General features: G+C 38.2%; 1 protein-coding gene across 1 annotated transcript; it reads left to right on the forward strand.

The window, feature by feature from the left end:
• The first annotated feature begins 3,278 nt into the window (after nucleotides 1-3,278).
• AKIRIN2 (akirin 2) lies at nucleotides 3,279-22,573 on the forward strand. The gene is made up of 5 exons (XM_027090906.1): nucleotides 3,279-4,151; nucleotides 18,394-18,537; nucleotides 20,338-20,487; nucleotides 21,544-21,615; nucleotides 21,890-22,573. The coding sequence occupies exons 1-5, from the start codon at nucleotides 3,917-3,919 to the stop codon at nucleotides 21,898-21,900; spliced, it is 612 nt and encodes a 203-aa protein (XP_026946707.1). The 5' UTR covers nucleotides 3,279-3,916; the 3' UTR covers nucleotides 21,901-22,573.

Consider the following 22,573-nt stretch of genomic DNA (forward strand, 5'->3'; position numbering starts at 1 on the left):
ATGTGGAAGGAATTACAATGTCTATTCTTCCCTACTGCGCTCATTTACACAATGATTAAACTTTTTTTTTGCCCTCAGCAATGCTTGCTCTGAATATAGATTTGAAGTGACTCCTGAATTAGAATGGCTATTCTTAATGCTGAACCTACCCATTACTCAAACTCAACATGCAAAGTCAGCAAACACCTGTCCCCACCTTACATATTTGCATTTACCTTTATTTGATGTCAGAAAAATTGTTTGAAAGTGATTTATGGTACAAAGACGATCTTCAGGCTCAAGATGATGAGATTTTTGTGTCATCCAGTAATGTATACTTTTATTGGCTTTAGTCAAAGAATGACTCATCAGAATCAGATCCTGGGGAATATTTTGGGAGGTGTTAGAAAAGTCTAATACCAAGCAAAGACTAGCACCTTGGTAAAGCAGTTTGATTTTCTTCAGAGATTGTACAAATCAGAAAATACTTGCTGGATTGTCACAAAACTATTCTAAATATTTCAAGCCTTTAAAACTTGTTATGGGCCTTTTAGTCCCAACAAGAGCAATTCTGGTCTGTGTGGGTCACTGGAGACTTTAGCTGTACTATATATTTAGATTCATGTGGCCTGATTCAACTTATTAATGTGTTAAATATAGTTCTCCTTGCCTCTAGAAGTGAATAAAAATTCACTTCTAAACTTGTTAAGACTTAAGGTGATGTTAAGATTTATGGCCTTTCAAGTATTATTTTTATTTTTAATTTTAGTCTAAGAAATGTTTTTAGGGTTTTTTTTCCTTCAACAGTTTTCTTCTACCCTAAAAGTGTTGCTTTTATATTTTAGTAGGTATCTATCTCAAGGGACAAGTATAATGTGGACTACTGGGAGAATAGGGTGATTAAAAAATGTTTGAGAAACATTCAATGGCTATTTGTTGAAGTGTGCAAGGTACTAGACTATTGGCAAGGCGCTAATACAGTGGTGGCAGAGGCAGAGTCATGAGCAGAGAATTACAGTATTACAATGTGAGAAGGGTAATAATGAAGATGTGCAGATAGGTGTCTCTTTTTCTGTGAATCTATAAAACGAATTCAGCCTTGACATGTTCCGGGAAGGTTGAGTCTTAAAGTAGTCAGGCAACAAGTATGGAAGAGAACCTGGGCGAAGACACAGAGGTGAATCAGAGTGTTATCCTCTTGTTCCTGTAAGCTTCTTAGCAGGCTCCTGAGCCACTGGTAGAAAGGAAGGCTGCCCCAGCCCTGTCACTGTTTAATCATAACAGAGAGCCTTTTGCAGATACGCAGTGCAGCAATGATTGCAAGGGTAGTTATTATGACTAAAATGTCAATTTACCAGATATCTCCTGCCACCTTTACACACAACTCTTTCCTCATTTTCCAGGCAACTGGGTGTAACTCAAATAACCACCACCCCTTTATTAATCTCCTAATATCAGAGTATCACAAACTGGGTGGCTTAAACAATAGAATTTTATTGTCTCACTGTCTGGAGACTAGAACACTGAGATCAAGATATCAGCAGGGTTAGTTCCTTCTGAGGACTGTGAGGAAGGGTCTGTTCCGTGCCCCTCTCCTAGCTTCTGATGGCTTGCTGGCAATCTTTGGCTTTCTTTGGTTTGTAGATGCATCACCTAGGTTTCTGCCTTCATGTACGCATGGTGTTCTACCCATCTGTGTCCAAATATCCCCTTTTTGTAAGGACACCAGTCATATTGGATTAGGGGCCCACCCTATTCCAGTATGACCTCATCTTAACTAATTATATCTGAAATGATCCTATTTCCAAATATGGTCACATTCTGACATACCTGAGATTAGCACTCCAACATATAAACTTTGAGGAGACACAGTTTGACTCATAACATTCCTTTTCCAAAGTAAGCTCTATAATTTAAGGTTAAATCTTAATTTCAGAAAATATTTACCAGGAACATAAATGCTTTGTTGCTTGTTTTCCATTTGTCAACATAGCTTTTCCTACTCATTTACATAAAATATGTATAGTCTGTTATTTTCACCATATCATAGATTTCATGGAGTGTTCAGAATTTAGTAAAAATTTACTTATTAGGTGTCAGTTCAGCTGCTGTTTCATTAAATGCTGCTCTTTTTCCAAAGATACTTTCCGAACAGTATAATATGTTAAAATTAGCACAACTTAGTTGTTGACACAGGCAGTGTGATCAGCACTGCTGGTCTTTGAAGGGTTGAACAGTTCTATAAAACAAGAATATATTAAACTACTGTCCAAAAATGGTGTAGAGAATAATAGACAAAATGGTACAAAATAGTACATCTTTTAGTTACTGAATAAATGACAGGAATAAATAAGCATTGAAAGCCAGTATTTGATACTCATGATCATTTGATAATATGGCATTCACATAGATAACTAGTTTTGTATTGGACTGGTGATAGCTTCCATAGGCAAAGGACCAATGACAGTTTTTCACATAAATAACTTTATTAATCCTGTATTTGATTTTTATTTTAGGTACCTGATTAGAAGTATAACTTTTAGAAAAAAACTTTTTTTTCTCTGCTTACAAAATGGGTCCAATATCTACTCTCCAGACATTTCATCGTGTCTTTGGATTTAATTTTTACCATTCACAAGATATACACCATTACTCAACAGAGACAGTGCAATTTCTGATATCACCAACTTTTTATCCAAAGCAAAACTATTTGGTTCTGTACGTCGTTCAAATCCTATTCATTTACAGGGTAAACCTGGCTTTGCAGAATTTAGTAGGTGGATGCAAGCAGCTACCTGGGAAGGGCAAAGCATGGAGTTCAATCAAGGTTCCTGTAACCTGATACTATTACTGTTGTTCTCTTGAAGTCCTAAATAGGTTCCAAAATCTTATCATTTCCTAGCCCGTCGTTGTGACAGGTTTTGTTTCTGGCACTCTTATTACCGAAATTAGTCAGTCTTGAACTTCTAGGTTGGCTTAGTTTTCTATTTCCCGGTTGTTAAATCACTGTGGGAGCGGTACCAGGACAACTATGTCCTGAATTTTAAAGGTTTTTTTTTTGAGCCTGCTTTCCGCACTGGTTGACTTTCTTTTCTCCCACTCTCTCTGAGCGTTTTCTTTTTTCTCTTTCGCTCTGTTCCTTTTACACTCAAGCTGTGTAGGGGGATTTAAATTCCAATTCGGAACTCGGCATCGCGCGCCTTGAATGACGGGAGTCGTAGTTTCCATGACTCCTCCCTAATCGCTTTTCACGCCGATTCCTCCCGACAGGGAAAAACTACAACTCCCAAGAACGCACCACGGGGGTGGCCAGCCGCCCATGCGCACGCGCCCTGAAGCCGCAGGATTTGAATCGGCGGCGTTGTTATTGACGCCATATTGGGGCCGGCGGCGGGTGGAAGAGTCGTACAGTGGAGAGGGAAGCGGCTGGACGTGTTCGGTGGCGCTCCTGCCGCCGCCGCCACCGCCACCTCTCAATCCCGCCGCATCGACCGACGCTCTCTAGCTTCTGACGCTGCTCGGGCGTCTTAGGAGCCGCGTTGCAGCCTCACACCTCACGGGGCTGGTTTAGACTTCTGAGGGAGCCGGTCTTCGCGCAGGAGCGCCTCAGGCGCGGCGCAAAGCCCGAACGGACGGCGGGGGCGGCCGGAGCCTCTCCCGGGGGAGCCGCGCCTGAGGAGGCGGAAGAGCCCCCACCCCCGACGCGGCTGGCGTGAGCCGCCGCCACCGCCCCTCCCGCCCTCGCCCCGGCCGGCCCGGGCCACTGCCCCTGCCGCGGAGGCGGCAGCAGCGGCGGCGGCTCTACTCCCCTTGCCGGCGCTCCGCCACCCGCTTTTCCGCTATTGAGCCGGTCAGTTAGGCTCTTTTCGGGGCCCCGCTCTGCCCCCCTTCCCTCGTCCTCCCCTTCCCGACCCTACACGAGCCCGACACCCCGGCCATGGCGTGCGGAGCCACTCTGAAACGGACTCTGGATTTCGACCCGCTGCTGAGCCCGGCGTCCCCGAAGCGGAGGCGATGTGCGCCATTGTCGGCGCCCACCTCGGCTGCCGCCTCCCCGTCGTCGGCCGCCGCGGCCACCGCCGCCTCCTTCTCGGCCGCCGCCACCTCGCCGCAGAAGTATCTCCGAATGGAGCCATCTCCCTTCGGTGATGTCTCCTCCCGCCTCACCACAGGTGGGACTCGGCCCCGCGGCCGCCGTGGGGGGAGGGGGTGAGAGGACTGGGGGGCCCGGGCCGCGGCCGCGGCCGCGGGACTGGGCTGCCGGACCGCCCCCATGCTTAGCGGAGCCCTCGGGCGACTACAGTTCTTTTCACGAGCTCCTCCAGCCTCGGAGACACAATGGGAATGGCCTTGGGGGGGGGGGGGGGGGGGGGGGGGGGTAGGGGCCGTGCCTCGCCGGGTATTGTGGGGAAGAGGAAGGTCCTTTTCTTTGCGCCGAGGGACCAGAATTGAGCGTTTCCGTAGTCTGGAGAGCCCAAGCGGAAATGATCAGAGAGGGTGCTACACGGAAATCTAGGCAAGCGAAGGGTCACGCGTTTCACCCGACTCTTGGTGGCTGTCTCCCCGGCATCGATTGGTTGCACCTATCAAGTCTGGAACTGGGTGGTTGGAGGCGAAGCGGCAGCCCCTCCTCCCTTTCAGACATGGCTGATTTTAGTACGGAGGGGGTGGGGAGGGATGTCACTGGGGCGAGATCTAGGCTTGTCATTAATCACCCACAAGAACGCCACTTGGGCTGAGTCAAGACCTGTTTCCCTAGCAGGGTCAACAACAAAGAAACTGCTCTTCCCGACTGCCGTAATCTGATAGCACTATATGTCTAGACCTTAAGAAACTCGAACTTTTAATGAAAAGCAAATTGTATTGAAAATCGGGGCTGAGTAGTTGCTTTTAGTTGGAAGTGCTTTATTTCTGCCCGATAAAGTCTGTTGGGAGAAAAAGCCCAGGCCTTGGGAATAATAAATCAACCCAAGATTCCAAGGGACTTAAGACTATTTTTGCTTTTCATCTTGAGACATTTCCTGAAAGTGACTGTGGGGAACTACCTTTTGGCTGCTTTGTACTGCATGTGTGTGTTCATTTTTTTCTGTACTTTGAAAATCCTTGTGTGCTCCTGGCACAATCTTAAGATAGGTTTTTGTGGACTGGTAGTGTAAATGTTTCCTTTGTGTGTGTAGCAAGCAAAGGTTTCCTGTGTGTTAGCCTTTGGTAATAACATGATCTGTAGACAAAGCCTTTTCATAATTTGATTTACATGTTTCTTTATCGTTAGCTTAAAAAAAAAAATCTGTGGGCAGTATTTACCTGCATTTGGTAACTTCCATTTGGAATTGACTTAGTTTTGTTTTTTTTTTTCAGGTCAGATTTTTAAAATATCCTTCCCCAAATATATGGGGAGGACCTCAATGCCTAGGCTACCATTTTTTGCTATTGAAACAATGTCAAGAATGAGCTCCTGGTGGTTAACATTATTTTTAGAGTTTGTCTTTTTAGTGAAATGCTGTCATTGAAAATTGAAATGATACTGTGGAGTCTGTACCTCATAAGGCCACTTAAAAATAGCTCTAGCTAACCAGCAATAAATTTCATTGGAGGGGGTGTGAATTAATACATTGTTAGGTTTGGGAGTTAAAGTATATCTAAATGCTAAAATAGTCTTGAGCATATAAGGTAAGTCAGCTAGAGGCTATATTTGTTCTCACTTTAAAGGGAATTAATTCAGAAAGAATTGTGATTCTTTGCAAATTTGTCATTTCATTGATATATTTGAAGCATTGGCTAATGCAGTTGGCTGCACATTATGTTACATTTCAGTTAAGTGGACGGTAATAGTAAAATGACTGGAATTATTGGAATCGTTTAAGCCTACTGATTCAGATTCACATTTTCCAAAATATTGCTGTTTTGTTTTTCAAGGTGTTTTTGACATCTACTCGAAGTTTGATCATATCCTGAACTCTAAAACCACACCCTGATATTTATTTAGCCTGTGAAAAGTTTTTTTAAGCTATTTCAACTAGAGAAAAGCAGTTAAAAGTGCATAAGTTTTGAATTGCTAAAATTTATGTTTTTAACTATGATTTTGAATGACACTTTACACGTAATTTAATTTAGCCTTGTGTTTACATGGCCAGTTTTGGGCATGCTCCTGTAATGGTTTTTGTAATCATGGTGTCATAATGGGAGCTGCAGTGTTGTGCAGGTATCAGAGAGCTTCCCAGTTTTCATGTTGTCTAACTTGGAAATAATTTTCCCAAATACCTAATTTTTAGATTCCTATTTTAAAAGTGGTCTTACCTAAACTTTACAAGAGCGAATACCCATATGTCCTTAGCAGAAATAAGTAGCTGGGATTGGGAACAGAAAGCAACTTACCAAATTGAGATTGATTGGGGCTCTATGGAATCTCTTTGTTTTCACTTCTGTGAGTTCAAATATAATTTAAACAATATACAACTAGACTACTGAAGTGAATTTTTTTTCAGAGCATGTGCACAATTTATCATGATTTTATCATTCTCTGGATATGTATATAGTGTTTTCTGATATGTAGCTGAAGTCACGTTGAGGCTTTACTAGTAGTTTCAGGAACTAGGACATCTGTTTTAAACCCAACTTTGTTTTTTGTTTTTGTTTTAGTCATCCCAGGAAGGTTATTCCAAAGTTTGACTTGATGACTATTATTTAAATCAATATTTTTCAAACTAGTGCAACTTAATACCAGGAAAAATGAAAGAGCTGGCAAATAAATTTTATTGGAACACAGGCATGCTCATTCTTTTTTTTTTTTTTTAAGTATTGTCCATGTCCCTTGAAGGCTACAATAGCGGGGTCGAGTAATTGTGACAGAGACTGTATTTTCCCAAAGCTCAGATATTTACTGTCTGGTCCTTTTCAGAAAAAGTTTGCCCAACCCTGGTTAAGGGTGTCAGCAGTGAGGTCTGTAATAACCCCTGGATGTGGAAAAGGAAAAGTGAATGACAACTGAAGGTGTGTGGGAGGGGAACCATTGGCTGTGGTTGGGAAAATGAATGCCTCTCCTAGCTTCATTAGTACTCATCCTGGCAAGTTAGTTGAAAACAGATCGAGTGTTCTGTCCTTGTCGATTGGTTTTTGAAACATCTCAGAATATTATCATTTAGGCAAAAGATTATCGTGACATTCCCAAGAACAAAATTATTTTAATAAAACCAAAATATTATACTTGTCAGTCAAATCCAAGACGTTGTTATTCATAATTGTGTAGTGAATGAATGAGTGGTTGAGTGAAGTGATCCCTCTATGGACTCAACCTATTTGTGAGTTTGCTAGGCACCTTTATATATATTGTTTGACTTGTTACCATTGCTGTAGTCTGCCTTAGGAATTCAGTTGGATGAAGAGTTAAATGCCTTTGTAAAAACTCATTGTATTTGCTGGAAACTTGCCATCAAGAATGGAAATTGCAGCTTGTGAATGGGGAAGGGTTTACAGGAACTTAGATTGTTTTGTAGACATTGATACATGCCTGCAAATGGAGACACCAGCTGGCTTAAATGAAGTATAAATGGTTCTACACAAATGAGATGTCTGTTGGAGGAGGCAACATTTCATTTCAGATGTCATTCATATTGAGCCAGAAGTGTTTTTAATATTTTGTGGTTATTTAGACAGCTGTTAAGTTGCTTCTAGTTTCTCAGTGGATTTGGCAAATAAATTGTTTTTAATGGTCTTTGTACTTTGGATTTCAAACCTGATATTTTATTTAGGACTGCGTATGTAGCTGCATTTATTTAATAGTTGTATGAATTATGCATTTAATAATCATGTACGTTTATAGCCATTAAAAGCAGCATGCAGTTGTGTTCATTATTGAGCTATTTTGTTTCGAAAGTAGGAAAATGAAAGCCTATCTTGAGCACAGAAACACATCGGGTAAACATGGCTACATCAGAGGACAGGGTTGTTAGCTCTTCTTTAGGTGAAAATGCTCCTAGCCACCGTGGTTGCCACAGAGACATACACTAAGATGTAAAGGAGAATAATAAATGTATTCAGTTTTCTTAAAGGGCTTTATAGGAAAGAGAATATATTGGGTATTATTCAGATAGATCTTTCCTATGTGTTTAGATAGACCCAGGAAGACAGTGATAGAAACGCTTTTGTTTTGAAAGGTTGAGAATAAGAGATTCATTGGAAGTGCCCAGTTTTGTGTTATTTTTCCTCTTAGAAAAGAAACCTTTGATTCTCTTTCCATGTAAAGAAGAATGCAATAATGATAGCATAGGTTAAGTTTGGACCTCTTGGATAGTTGGTTCATGAAACAAGATAATGAATGGTACTGGGGTTGGGTCTTTTCAAGTACTCATAAGTGAATTAACCAGCAGTTTATGGTCCTTGCAGTCTTTGCATTAATACTGTGCTAGTACTCTTGACTCACAGAATGTTCTCTATGCATGTGTGAAACCACAGTGAATTTCTTGACTTTGAGAAGACTACCTACAAGGGTGGAATACTTGTTCAAGCCTATATGAACCATCTGCAGATGGTAAAGAGGTCTTCACAAATGAATCTAGTTTAAGAGATTCATCTTCAGTTTTACTGCTGAGCATAAGGATTCTAGAACTCAGCTTACCAATGTTTTACAACTTTCTAAACACCTGAGAAATGTGATGCATCAGTGGCAGTCTTTTAGCAAAGACTGTTAAAAGGAATGTCCCCTGGATTTTGAGGGGATAGATGGGACTTGTGGAGTTTGAAAGTAACCCCAGAGGTATTCTTATCTGCCATCCTTTCCCTCTTAATGTCTTACCACAAATAAAGTTTTAAAATATTTATTGAATGTATTTGTTGAATTAATCAAGCCTTGGCATCTCCCAAGGTTCTTAGAGACTCGGAAATTTAAGAAAAAAATCCAATTTCATTTCTGCTCCTCCTTCTATACCACTTTTTCTTTTTAGATGTTTTGTGACAATAAAGCCACAATATGTGACAACATATATTTTTAATTGTGACTCAGACAAATAAGTAGTAACAAGAAATACAGCATTTATTTAGTTTAAGACTTTGAACAATACTTTTTTGAGGTGCTTGAAATCTACTCAGTATTCCCTCATCTTTCTGGACAGTGATGATAAACATGGTTTTGTGCGTTTCAGTATTTGAAATAGCCCATTTACGAGGATTTTACCATTTTCAGAGATTTGCTGTTTCGAAGAATTACATTTTTAAAGATTTTATGTGATTTTTAGGAGAAAATATTTTGTAATACGAAGTTCTGAGCTTTCATTTCTAAAGGGATTGAATGATTTAAGTTAAAACAAAATTTTTTTTGCATGATGAGAAGATACTGCAGTTATAATTGAGCAGGGAAAGAATGCTTGCAGGTAAATTAAAAATCTAGTGTATGTCAAGTTGTCAGCTTTGATATTTATTTTCAGCCTTTTGATCATAATTTTGCATTATGCCGGATTGTGTAATCTTTCTTGTGATGATAGGTTTTTTTGGGTAGTGGTAGTGGTAGTGGTTTTTATCCTTCCAGCGCTAGAAAAACAGCTCAGAATATGCTTGTAGTTTGTCTTGGAGTATAGCTTTCTTCCTCCCTTTACAAATCGTAAGTCATTAATTTTTATCTGTCACAAATGTCATAGGCAGGTCATCCTGAAATATAAATGCTTTGCAACATTTTGATTTTATTAAAATGTGATCTTTTTTTACTGTGATTTTTTTTCAGTAATACAGCCTTTGAGTTTGACTTAATTTCTATATCTATTCATGTATCTGGATTTTCTCAGCATTATTAAAAATCTAAATACTTCCTCTAGAAGTCACTTGTTCAAGCTTTTATGAACCTCATTTGAGTTCCAGATTCTATGCTGGTTAGGCAAAGAAAAGACAAAGTCTGTCCAGGGACTGACAGAGCTGCCACTGCTGATACTTTTTAAAGGCAGCTAAACTAGAATAAAAATACCATAAACTTTATCAAAATACCTATTTTAATTCTTGGTGGACAGTTGTCCACGTTAGCATTATTTTCACCTTTGGCAGCCTAAGCACTGAAATTGGTTTACTTAATTAAGTCACACTTTTACTATTGAAGCTTATGTATTGGCTGTTTCTGACTGTTTTAGTCTGTGATGTGCATTCTGACTTTGGTTTATTAGCATTTATTTTCATTTCCGTTAATGTTAATTCTTAGAATACTCCATCTAAAGATCAAACTAAAGGGAGGAAGTTTGGAGGGAGGGACCTGGAAGAGTTGATTTTCTTTCTTTTGTTTCTTTAAAAAAAAAATAGTATCATTGAACTGATGTAGCAATTAAAGAATAGAATGTGGAGTAGAATTTGAAAGATTGCAGAAAGCCAACTTTTCAAACATTACTTTCCTTGAACTTTGCCTTTTGTTACAGAAGATTGCCTTGTTCCTAGTGCTGATATATAATTCTCTGGAAGAAAAACTTGTCTAAGCAGTGTAATTGGTTAGAAGTGTAGGAGGTTTTAGGTGGTTGTGACAGAACAGGGGAACCTGATCCATGGCCCAAGGTGAAATAGTACATTATCAGAAGCTGGTCTTGTAATCAGTCCTGTATGTGTGGTAATGCCGACCTACCAATTTAGAGTAATTCCTAACTTTGGAAACACCACTAAAACATTCTGGTTAGTTATAGATGCCTGTCCTCAGCAGGGGCAGTTTAGAGACACTTGAAGCATCCTTTTTATAAATACCCGGATGTAACATGAAAATTTCTTATAATTATTTTGTTACAGCCAGTGATTGCAATTGCAGGGCTCTAGGTAAATGAGAATTATGCTCCGTTTTGGTCACTACCTTCTTAACAGTCATAGAGTTTGACGTTTCAGTGTATGAAGTATTAATAATACGTGGCAGTGGATCCCTCTATTCTAACTGACATCCTGCTTTTTAAGAATTCGCTCTCCTCCTTGTGATACATTTTAACTTTAGGTACTCAGCGGAATATTGGCTAGGTGTACTAATACTGGAGAGGGTAGTAGATGTTAAGAGGTTAGGCCCTGAGATCAGGCTTGGGTTTACTTTCTTCCAGCTGTATGACCTTTCAGAAGACATTGAAGCAAAGCCTCATTTTCCTCATTTGTAAAATTACGCATATGATTATAGTAGTATCTGTCTCCTAGAGATGTTGTGAGAATTAAGAGCATTTCCTGTCCCTGAGTGCTGGAGATAGTTACAGTAGGGCAACTTCAAACGGGACTTTTTACATTGTCCAGCAGTCCTGCCATTTTTCAGTGAATAACCATGCCTTTTACTTCACAGAAAAAATAGAGGCCATCAAATGGTAGCTTCTTCATTTTTCCCAGTACCAACACTACCAATGGTTGTGTCTTTTTTTTTTTTTTTTTTTTTTGGTATCATTGAAGATTAAATGAATAGTGAGGGAAGAATCCCACTTCTCTCCAAAGGAACCTTACCTGATTTTCTCAACCAGATCTTTGCTTTTGGCTTTAAATATGGTCAGGCTTCCCATTATAAAGTAAATGAAGCATCCTCATTTTCCTCCAGCAGTCATCCAGAATTCTCCACTTCAAAACCAAATTCAAAGAGCTTTCAGGTAGTCTACTTGCTTCCATTTCTTTGGCTGCTCTCAACTTACTCCTAGTATATTTGTATCTCAGACAGCTTTTGTCAAGCCACTGATGACTTCCATGGCACACAGTCAATCCTCATCTTGTTTGACCTTTCTTATTACAGCATTCACACTGCTGACACTCCCTTCTTTTTGAAATACCTTTTGTATTTTAACCTTCTGCGATAGCACTGTTTTCTTCCACTTCTCCAGCTGCTTCTCCAGCTGCTTTTTGTCTTCATCTGGCCATAAACTTAGGAGTTCTTTAGTTCTAGGTTCAGCTCCATTCCTGTCTAGCTTAGTAGCTCCCTAAGTGACCACATGCATGCTCCTGACTTCCTACAGGTGACTTTCTAACTTATATCTTTAGTTCAGACCGTTCCTCTCAGGTCCAGCCATGGGAAGTTTAGACTTTTTATTGTCATACCTTCCCAGAAGGCTTTCTTCGCCCAGAAGTCAGAATTTTCTCAAAATCTGTTGACTTTTAAGTATTCACAACTAAGTTACAAAATACATGGGATAAACAAAAGATGTCTGTAGGTTTCCAGTCAGTGTCTTCTGGCGTAAGAGGTAGTCTTACTTGCTCTTTTTAAAGCAGACAGAATCGAAAAGCAAATGCATTTGTCTACTTTCAATCACATAATGAATATAAAATTCATATAAATGAATCAATATATGTATGTTACTGTCATGTAATGAATCTCTTTAAGTAGGTCCAAGTTTAAATTGATTTACAGAATATTTTCCTGCTTGGGCGGGGTGGTATGTCTGTCTCAGAACGACAAAAGCCATCCAGGTGAGAGTGGCAAAATGAATTAGATCATCCTTAATATTTTGGTACTTGTAATAATCTCTGCAGTTACTGCTTTCCTTCTCTTCCCCTCCATTTCTTGGCATGTCCAATAATACATAAACCAACCACTTTTCATTTTAATTGCCACAGTAGAGGAGTTATTATTTTAAGCAGGGGATAGAAATTTAAATGCCCATAGTTCAGGCAAGTAATAAAAAAGAGTGAACAAGGTGAGGACTTGTGAATTCCAGTCTTGCTCCTGGCCTGCAGCATCACCTGGAAACTCAATAGAAATGCCTAACTCAGGCTCCATCCCTCATAGTCTTCATTTTAACAAAATCCCCAGGTGGTTTGCGTGTGCATTAAAGCTTTAGAAGCACTTGAGAACTTAAGCCCAAAAGGTAGCAGCCGCTCTTCAGCTGAATTTTGCCACATAGTCCAATACCTCCTCGCCACTCCCCCGCAACAGCAGTAGCCAAAAATCTGACTTTTAATGTAAAATTACCCACTTTTAAATGTTGGCCACATTGTTTTAAAAAGAAAGTATTCAGGCCAGACATGTCTTTGGGTTCCATTTAGCTCCTAAATCATCAGTTTGCAGCCACTGGTTTCCAGGTATGCTGTATCTCGATATTTATGTGCATATGTGTGTTTTGGGTGTCCTAATGTGTGTTAGTGTTCTTCTTTAGCTTGATTGTGCTGCCCTACAGCCCTCAAGGAGTCTGCTCTCTGTCCTTCCAAACCTTACCTTGTTTTGGTGGCCTATGGTTAATTGGAATAGAAGCTGAAACTTGCCTTGGCACTGAATGTTTTCTGTAGCTTGCATATTTGGGTTTTGGGTTTTGGATGGTTCAGTTTCCCCTTTCTCTTCACCATTTACTTTTTTTTGGTTCTTATTACTCAGTATTTTCCTAGCTTGTAAGCTATTTGAGAAGACATTTGCAGATAGTAAAGAAGTAAACAACAAAAGCAGCGTGGTTAACATATATCCCTTTAGAATCTAGTGTAATATAAAAGAGGTATGAAACTTCTTGGATATCAGGGAGGAGCTACCTGCTGATTGAGCATGTTGGACTCCTTGCATTTAGTGACTCCCATTGCGCAGTTAATTTGTAATTTATCCTTAGACCTGAAGGATTTTAATAAATTGAGCCATTTATTTCAAGTAATCATTGGCTACTATAGTTCCAGTGAAGTAATAGAATTTGACCTGTAGTAATTACAGTTATTTCTCCTCTTGTAGGAGATAAATGAATGCCTCATACAGTAAAATATTATGTAATGTAAATTTAGAATGTCAGCCAGTTGCTTTTAAAGTACTGTAGATACAACTTAACAGTCTTATGTTAAAAATTTGGTTCCAGGTTCCTTTGACATAGCAGTAATTTTGAAGTAAATTTAAAATGGCATCAGCTCATTCTTTTTAGTTAGATAGCTCTTGGCTGGATAAGAACATTGTCCTTAAGGTTCCCTTGAGTCTGTAAGAACTGTGTTAGTTTCTGATCAGATGATCTGGGAGAATAGCTGAATTACAAAGATGGGTCTCCATAGCAACTCTGAACTCTTGTGTGTTTTAATTTATAAAGTAGACATGGCAATGTCTGTGTAGTTCTGAGCTCTAGATTTGGTCTGTTATTTATTTGGAACAGTTTCCGTTTTAGGTCTTAATGGCTACTGCAGGTTTTCTGTACTTAATTGTGTACAGATTTTTCATTTTATTTGTGTTCCTCCCTAGCACTGACAGGCTTTCAAGATTTATTTCATTTTTAATCCCATTGTTTGAGTTAAATCTGTTTGGATGAACTTTTACCTTGTTTGTTTTCAAAGGTACTCCATAGAGAAATTAGCATATTAGGTGATAATAAAGGGGTTTTACACACCTGAACTTAAAACTGTTAACGAAGCCTTACTGTTTGATCTAGTAATTATGTCAGTAGGAAAACAGGAAGTCCATGTAAGTCTGGAGCAAAAGTTTAGTTTCACATATCACCAAGTTTTAGACATCTTATGGTTATGGACTCTACTCTTAGAGAGATACTTGACAACCCCTCACCGCCACCCCCCATTTTGTGGTTCTCCTTTAAACACATTTCTGGTTGCTTTTAATTCCATTTTCCCTTTGCTCTCAGTCCCATCTTGATGCTGTTTCTCTTACCATTATCAACTCAGTTATTTTTTGTATCCCATCAACTTTCTCCTGTTTATATTGTTGACCTTGTTCATTGTGACCAGGGTTTTTCAAGTAATCATTGGCAACAAAGATGAGTAAACAAGGCTTTATTGCCTCAGGCCAGGCCTTTCTTTTCTTTTCACATTTACCTAGGTGTTTTTGTTTTATATATATTTTAATATTCCAAAGGAATAAGTGCTGGCTCACTGACAATCTGCCTATTACGGAGAATTTTATTAGCATTCTCAATGGTATTTACTAGATTTGAGAATGCAAATGCCATTAGTCATAAATTTGCTAATTCTGACTTTCACTTAACCTAGTACAGTGCAAGAAACTCTTACAAGTATTTTACAGTTAACCTTTGAACAGTGTGGGCCTGAACTGACAGGTCAATAGTAAATACTACAGTACTACACCATACAAAGGTGGTTAAATCCAAGGATGTGGAACCCCGCCTACGTGGAGGAACCGTACTCTAGGATACAGGGGCCAACTACAAGTTAATGTGGATTTTTAACTGCGGAAGAGTCTGCACCCCCAAATCCCCATGTTGTTCAGGGATTGACCGTGTAGTATAAGGGTGATGTAGTTTTAAGGATTTTGAAAAGGGATATACTACAGCCATTTGTAAAGTAGATTGTGAAAATAACTCCATATTTTGCTCTAAGTGATTTGCTGCAAATTTAATCTTTGCTTTATAAGCCAAATATGAAGTCTGCATGATTAAAACTGATAATGTTAGTGAAGCTTTATTTGACTTTCTTTAATGGACTGGTAAATTTTTTTGGCAACACAATGTCAGAAGTTACAGGTACTTGGAGTAAAATGTCACATTCTAGTTTGGTAAGAGATGGCTAGATTTAAGTAGTTTAAGACTAAGTAGACATAGGTACTTTATTGATGTATGGAAGGCCTGTATCCAGCTGGCATGGAAGCAACTAAAGTTGGCCAAATATGTAGGTTGAGCTTAAAATGTGAATTGTGGAATATTGAATCTGGGGAGATTTCTTGGTTATTAGCTTCAAAACTGCATATACCTCTGAACCAAGATACCATGAACTTGAAGCTTGTAGTTAGCTTTTTGCTACTTTGAGTGTTGAGGGTTTTGGTCAAGTTAAATTGGACCATTCACTTCATAACGGTGTTGATCACGTTACCAGTATTAGAGCATCTGAGGGCATGGTGAGGCTTAGATGACATAGTTGTATCATAATAGATATAAAAAGCAGTGCAGCAGTATTTGAAATTCTTCAGCGCTAACTGACAATATCAAGTGTTGGCAAAGATGTGGAGAAGCTGGAACTCGTACATTACTGGTGGGAATGCAAAATGTACAGTTACTCTGGAAAATGGTTTGGCAGTTGCCTACAAAGTAAAGCTATGCACTTACCATATAATCAGGCCATCCAGTTCCACTCCTAGGTATTTACTCAAGAGAAATGAAAATTTGTCCACCTATAGACTTGTACTTGAATATTCATAATAGCCCCCAATTGGAAACAATCCAAATGTCTGCTAAAAGAACGGCTAAGTTGTGATGTATACACAATGGAATACTAATTAATAAAAAGGAATTACTGGTTGATGCAACATCATGTGTGAATCTCCAAAGCATTTTGCTGAGTGAAAGGCGGCAAAAATCTACACTCTTAGAAAAGGCAAAACTATAATGACAGCAGATAAGTAGCAGTGGTGTTGGTAAAGGTGGTGAATAGGAATATGAGAGAACTTTTGGGGGGTGATAAAGTTCATTATTGTGGTTGTGGTTCCAGGGCTATGTATGCACTTGTCAGAACTCATCAAACTACATTTAAATTGGTGAATTCATTTGTAAGTTATGCCTTACAGTTCCTTTGCTTGTAATGATGTCTCTTAAATATTAGATGGTACAGCGATTTTATAAAGCTATGTTATGTTAATCCTAGGCTAGATCTTGTTTGAGACTTTCAGATGAACAAATTGAGTCTGTTACAACTATTCTTTTGGTACATCTTAGTTGTACTTTGGTTGATTTTGTGAAGCAAAAGGAAGAATAATCTGAGGACAGCTGTGTGGTGATCAAAGAATAAGTCACACAAAAGAGGTTAAGGTTAAAAGTTACTTTGTGCTAATATATTTGAAGTCTTTGGTTGTGAATAAACTTTAGGATGCTTTGAATGACACTTTTGATCAGGATGATGGTAGCTTTGAACATAAAATGATAAATGAGTGAAGCTTGCTATGAGATCGAAATATCATTACTTTAGAAACCTTTTAGAATATCGCTACTGAAAGAGTTATTTAAGAAAAATGAGGATATGTGTGCCTGACCTGGTTGGTATAGGATGTTGCACTAGTTTTATTGGTCACCTCTGTGAATCTTAGGAATCCTGTTTTCTATCAAGGTGCTTAACTGTTCAATAGACAGCCATTTTATTTCACACTGGTAACTTTGTTTTTAAATTATAAACAATTTCACATAAATGGAAAAGGAGTGAACATGACCATGTTTAGTATAAACAAATGTTAACATTCTGAAAAATATTAAATACAGACATTCACACAACCATCCTGAGGTTAGTTATTCCAATGTGTGAGTTCGCATTCGTGTATATGTAAAATGGATTTGTTTACACACAACATTTACATAAATGAAATCTTCACTGGATATATCTTTTGCAGCTTTTTATTTTTTGATTTCTAATTATCAATACAATAATGAAACTGGCAGAATCTAAATGCTTACGGGACTGATTGATGTCCCCTCTCTGAAAAGCCCTAAAAGTTCTTACTGGGAAATGAAGTGAAAAGAGAGATGAGAAGTATATACCTAAAAAAAAAAAAAACAAAAAAAATCTCTAGTATTAAATTTTTTAAAAAGGATCGTTTTCATCTTACATAAATCTTTAGCCTTCAATTGAGTTTCAGTTCATTTTGAAATTGCATCATTGTAGAATTGTTGAAATTATACTCCATTATATTTATGAAACATTTTATTGCCTGTTATTTGTTTTGGATTGGGATTAATAAACTTCTTGGGATGTAGTTTTCACGTGGATAACTATTAATTTAGGAACTATGGTGGTGGTGAGAAAGTCTATTTGGATGGGAGTGGAAACCTCAGGGAGGGATTTTCTGGAGAGGCTAAATGGTAACTATTTTGAATTAGAAATCTTCTAAAATGTATCATACTGGCCTGAAGGATATGTCCCTTATACTTGTTTACTCCTGGTTTGGTTGAAGATAATGGCACTGTGGTGTAGTGGTTCTTAATTGAGTATCTGTTATGTACCAGTCACGTTACATGGGTTTTTACCCTAAAGATTCAGAACAGTACTTTGCTGCTAATGCTGTAATATTCATCAATTCTGTTGAGCTTAATATTAATGGCTCTGGCCATTTAATGTATGACAGTTTTTTAGTTCACATCTACTGTGTCATTTTGCTGACCTGCTACTGTCACTTCTCACTGGTATGTGCCTGTATTTACATAGTCCTCCCTGCTTCTAATTATTTATGGTCTTAGAAAAAGCCTGTTAGTTTAATAGTTATGTGTGTGGTGAATAAATGACCTTTGAGTTTGGTACTCTTCAGAATCTGAGTTAAGTACGTGTTTCAGTTCACAGACTCCCTTATCTTTATGGTGAATGAAAAACTTATTTTTTTACTAGTCAGTGCTGAGAAAGAATGGTATTGTAGAATAGCTGGATTCCAGGTGGTGTGTATGTGCTGTTTCTGAATGAGTGTCCCCATTATGCTGAAACTAATTCCTCCCAGAACATAAGTTTTCTAGATATTATTTGAAGAGAATATTTTTGGTAGAACCCAACCTAATTTTTTTAACTTGAAAGTTTATATCTTGCCAAATTTTGACTTTTTTCTTTTAGAACAAATTCTGTACAACATAAAACAAGAGTATAAGCGCATGCAGAAGAGAAGACATTTAGAAACTAGTTTCCAACAGACAGATCCATGTTGTACTTCTGATGCACAGCCACAGGCATTTCTCCTCAGCGGACCAGCTTCACCAGGTAATAACAGACTTACTAAGTAACATTTCCTTTCACTTATTATGGGAAAAAGTAATACAAGTTGCCTTCGGTCATCAAGCTCCTGTTTCTCCCCTTGCTTAAAAAAAAAACATTTATACGAATAATTCATGATCTCTTAAAAATGTGGTACAAAAGTAATAGCTACCTGGATTCTCATGACTCAAAGACAACCACCTGTATATAGTATCTCCTAAGTGGACTTCCCCATAAATGCTATGATTTGTAGCCTCCATTTAAAACAAAAAAAAAGATATAGCCACGTTTCTCTATTAGGTATAGATGTACCTTGCCATGGCTGAATACGATGCCATTTTATGGATTTCCCATAATTATTTAATGATAGACTCAGAATTTCTGCTATTACAGTATTTACAAAAATGTCCCTGAAAGTATACCCTCACATACTTGTGTTTTAGGATAGATTCCCTAAAGGTTGATAATTTTGATCCTATATCGGTTTTTCCCTGCCTCTTGTTGGAGAGAATAGTTTGCAAATACACTTTTTAAAATTTAAGGTGTAAAACTCAGGGCTGTTTGAAGTGAAGGGAAAGTTAAACTTCTTACTAAAGAAGAGCCATCAAAAATGGTTCTTACTTTAGTAAAGTTCTCAGCGAACATAGTTTTTTGTGTGACAGTAGTTGCCTGCTTGCCTTGCCTTCCCTTCCCTCCCAGCAGGGAAAGAAAAACCAGGCAGAATAACAAAACAAACATTCACAGGCTATAAAACAGTCAAATAAAATTAGATTAGGAAACATGAAATTGTTCAGAACTAAATTCTGCAGTATTCCTGCCAATTTGGGGGGCCAGGTATAAGTGGGTGAAACTTGGTAAGGGGAGGTGAGGGTAGAGACAAGACTCTACCCTCAGCGGGAACCAAGCTCATCATAATTCATCACTTCTTAGAATATCAATGAACTGGCAGTCTCAACTAACAAAGCTGCGAATTTGAAAGTAAATAAAGATAGAGGCTTACTTTTTAGTAGCTGTGGACTGAAGCTGGTATAGTTTATTCTTGTATACCAGAATGCAAGGATTCTGGTATTCTGTTACAGCTTGTTGGTAGACACAGCACAAACAAACATACTTTTTTTTTTTTTGGACATAGTGGTCCCAGTCATGCAAGTTACAAGGAGCAAGTGAAAAGAGGAATTGGGGCAGATAAACAGGACAAACAATTGATAGCAAAAGTGTGTATTTGTGTGTGTCTAGAATACTTGCAGCAGTGTTACCGTGGATGACTATCATAATCCTGAGTTTGCAAAGATTAATTTCAGATGTTCTTTTCAAGAAAAGAGGTATGTTTTTGGAAAATCAGAGTGCCTTAAGTAGTACTTTTAAGAGGAATGCATTCTGAAGAAACTGCTACTAAGTGGCTGCTACATTATAATCTTTAAGGATGCTGAACCGTGAAATTTAATGTTGAATATTAGGGATATATTCTCAGTATTTCTTTTTATAAAGTCTCTCCTAGCTGATATCATTAATTTAAAAACAAAAAATTAAGTTTGTATCTTGTCACATTGTCTCCACTCACCTTCACACTTTTTCCCCCTTATATTTGATGGCATACATCTTGCTGTGTTCTTCCAAAGCCATAAGCTGATAGGATTAAACCTGTTTTAAGACTAGGGAGATGCTGTGCTAAAAGCTGATAGAAAAATGCTTTTATTGATATATAAGCATTGAAAACATCCAAGTGAAACCTCCTCAGTTAGATGATGCTTTCTGTGATGGCTCTAAATCTGGTGCGGTTTTTGTTGTTGTTCATGTTGTACATAGGGACTCCATCAGCAGCCTCCTCACCATTAAAAAAAGAGCAGCCCTTATTCACTCTACGGCAGGTTGGGATGATCTGTGAACGTTTATTGAAAGAGCGTGAAGAGAAAGTTCGAGAAGAGTATGAAGAAATATTGAACACAAAACTTGCAGGTATGAGATGAGTTTTAGAGTCTCCCAGAAACTCATCCTAAGAAATGCATTCTTTCCCACATACACTTCACATCAGTTAAATTACCCTTTCTATACACTGGTACAGGGTATTTTCTAAGAACCAGAGAATTTCAATTCAAGAAAGGAAATGAACTTTCCTATAGCTCGTGGTCCTCCTTAGTGACCTTAAGAAATAGTATGTTAGCCATGTAGACCAGCAGCAGTATTAGGGAACTAGAGTTTTCTTTTGGTATACCCTGTGCTTTGGCTGTTTACTTAGCTCAATTTGGTTGTGGGTTTTTTGACTTTGTATCTTTTATAATTTTGCCATCAGTTCTGGACACTTGAAGTAATCTAACTGGCACTGTGTACCTAATTTTAGAGTATCAAGCTGCTGCAGTCTTCTTTAAATTATCCAAAAAAATTTTTTTCCCATAAAATTTAGTAATTTAAATGTAGTAAATATATTATGTATGGTAACTTAATCAGAATTTCCCCCTGGATTTTTAAGCCAGATTTTTACTGGATATTGATATTGTAAACTTCTCGATTAAGGAGTTAAATCAATCACGATGCTAACACAGGTGAGAGAATTTGCTTAGTTTTATAACATCTTTTTCTGTGGCACCTGATTAGGTTACAGGTGGATGTATCATATTTTGGATGTATGGATGTATCATATATTTTGCTACGCTTTTGTTGTCGTGTTTCCCCTCATTGCAGTAAGTTGCCATTCATAGACCACTTATAATAACTTTCAGAGGAGAAAGATATCTTTTTATTTCAAGCCCTTTAAATTTAATAGGTTAAGAAATAAGCCCCACCCAGCCTATACATGAGGTTGTGTGATTTGAACAAATGTAGGTTTCCTGACTAAGCTCCATGCTCTTTCCATCTGATAAACTATTATTACTGAGGTTAAAACGTGTCTGATTAAGTGCCAGCTTAGAATTGTCTCACTATATATATTGGACTTTGCAGTTTGTGTGGCTCTAATATATTAGAGAAGAGGGCATTTTTGCAAATCATGTAATTGATGTTTATCTTTATTTATAGAACAATATGATGCATTTGTGAAGTTCACGCATGATCAAATAATGCGACGATATGGAGAACAGCCTGCTAGTTGTAAGTATTTCATCTTTAAACCAAAAACAAGACAGTCTTTTACGGAGAAGACTTTTGTTATAATTATAGTTTATTATAATTATCTTCATACCCAAGAAGAGAATTTAACAAAATCATGGAGAAAAAGTTTGGAGGGAAATAGGCAGCAAAACTTTACTAAGGCTTACTTTTGGTTACTTAAGTACCTAGGGGCAAAATATTAGGGATGAAGATTTGGCATGTGTTTAAATTTTGACCTAAACTTAGCCCTAATTTTCCTTTTTTCTCCCTTTAGATGTTTCATGAATCATGTTTTCTGCATTTGTGGGCTGCCTTGTTCCTTGTTGCGTTGTTGCAAGAGGTCCCAGTTACAACATGCAGCAATGCCAGTACCCCCTGTGAATACAGGTTGTTTCAAGCTTTCGTCAGTGGCAACCACTCCTAGGCAGCAACCGGTTTTGGAAATTTCCTTGATGTCAGTACCACCCGGATGTGGACCTTTGCTACCTGTATTAATGCCAGTGGCCTCATTTGCTGTATCATTACAATTTGGCTCCTTATATTAATGTTTGGAAAGGATTAAAGCTGGTATTCTAAGAACATGCCCTTCACTGGTTGTGTAAATAAAACTGTAGAATGACAATTCAGATGAAGTTAGTGTGATTTTAATTGTGCACTACAACCAAGCTGTAACCAGTTATTAATAATGTAGAGTGTAATCCCAGGACATTATTAAGCAAATAGCCTTCAGTGCTTCCTGTGAAATAGCGAAGGAGGAGGGCATTTCTGTACTCCAGGACTTCTTGGGGTTTCAGAATGGGTTTATATGATTTACCCCCACCCTTTTTTGGTAGTTTTTATTTATTCTATCAGTCTTTTTAACAAATGTTTATTGCTGCATTTTTTTCCCAGTGTATCATTGTTTTACTGCCCTTGTAGTACTGGAATTTAGTTGGAAGAATAAAACATTTACTTCTAA

This window comes from Aethalodelphis obliquidens, unplaced genomic scaffold (genome assembly GCF_003676395.1).
Source record: "Aethalodelphis obliquidens isolate GAN/ISIS:26980383/991018 unplaced genomic scaffold, ASM367639v1 scaffold3, whole genome shotgun sequence".
NCBI classification, from domain to species: Eukaryota; Metazoa; Chordata; class Mammalia; order Artiodactyla; family Delphinidae; genus Aethalodelphis; species Aethalodelphis obliquidens.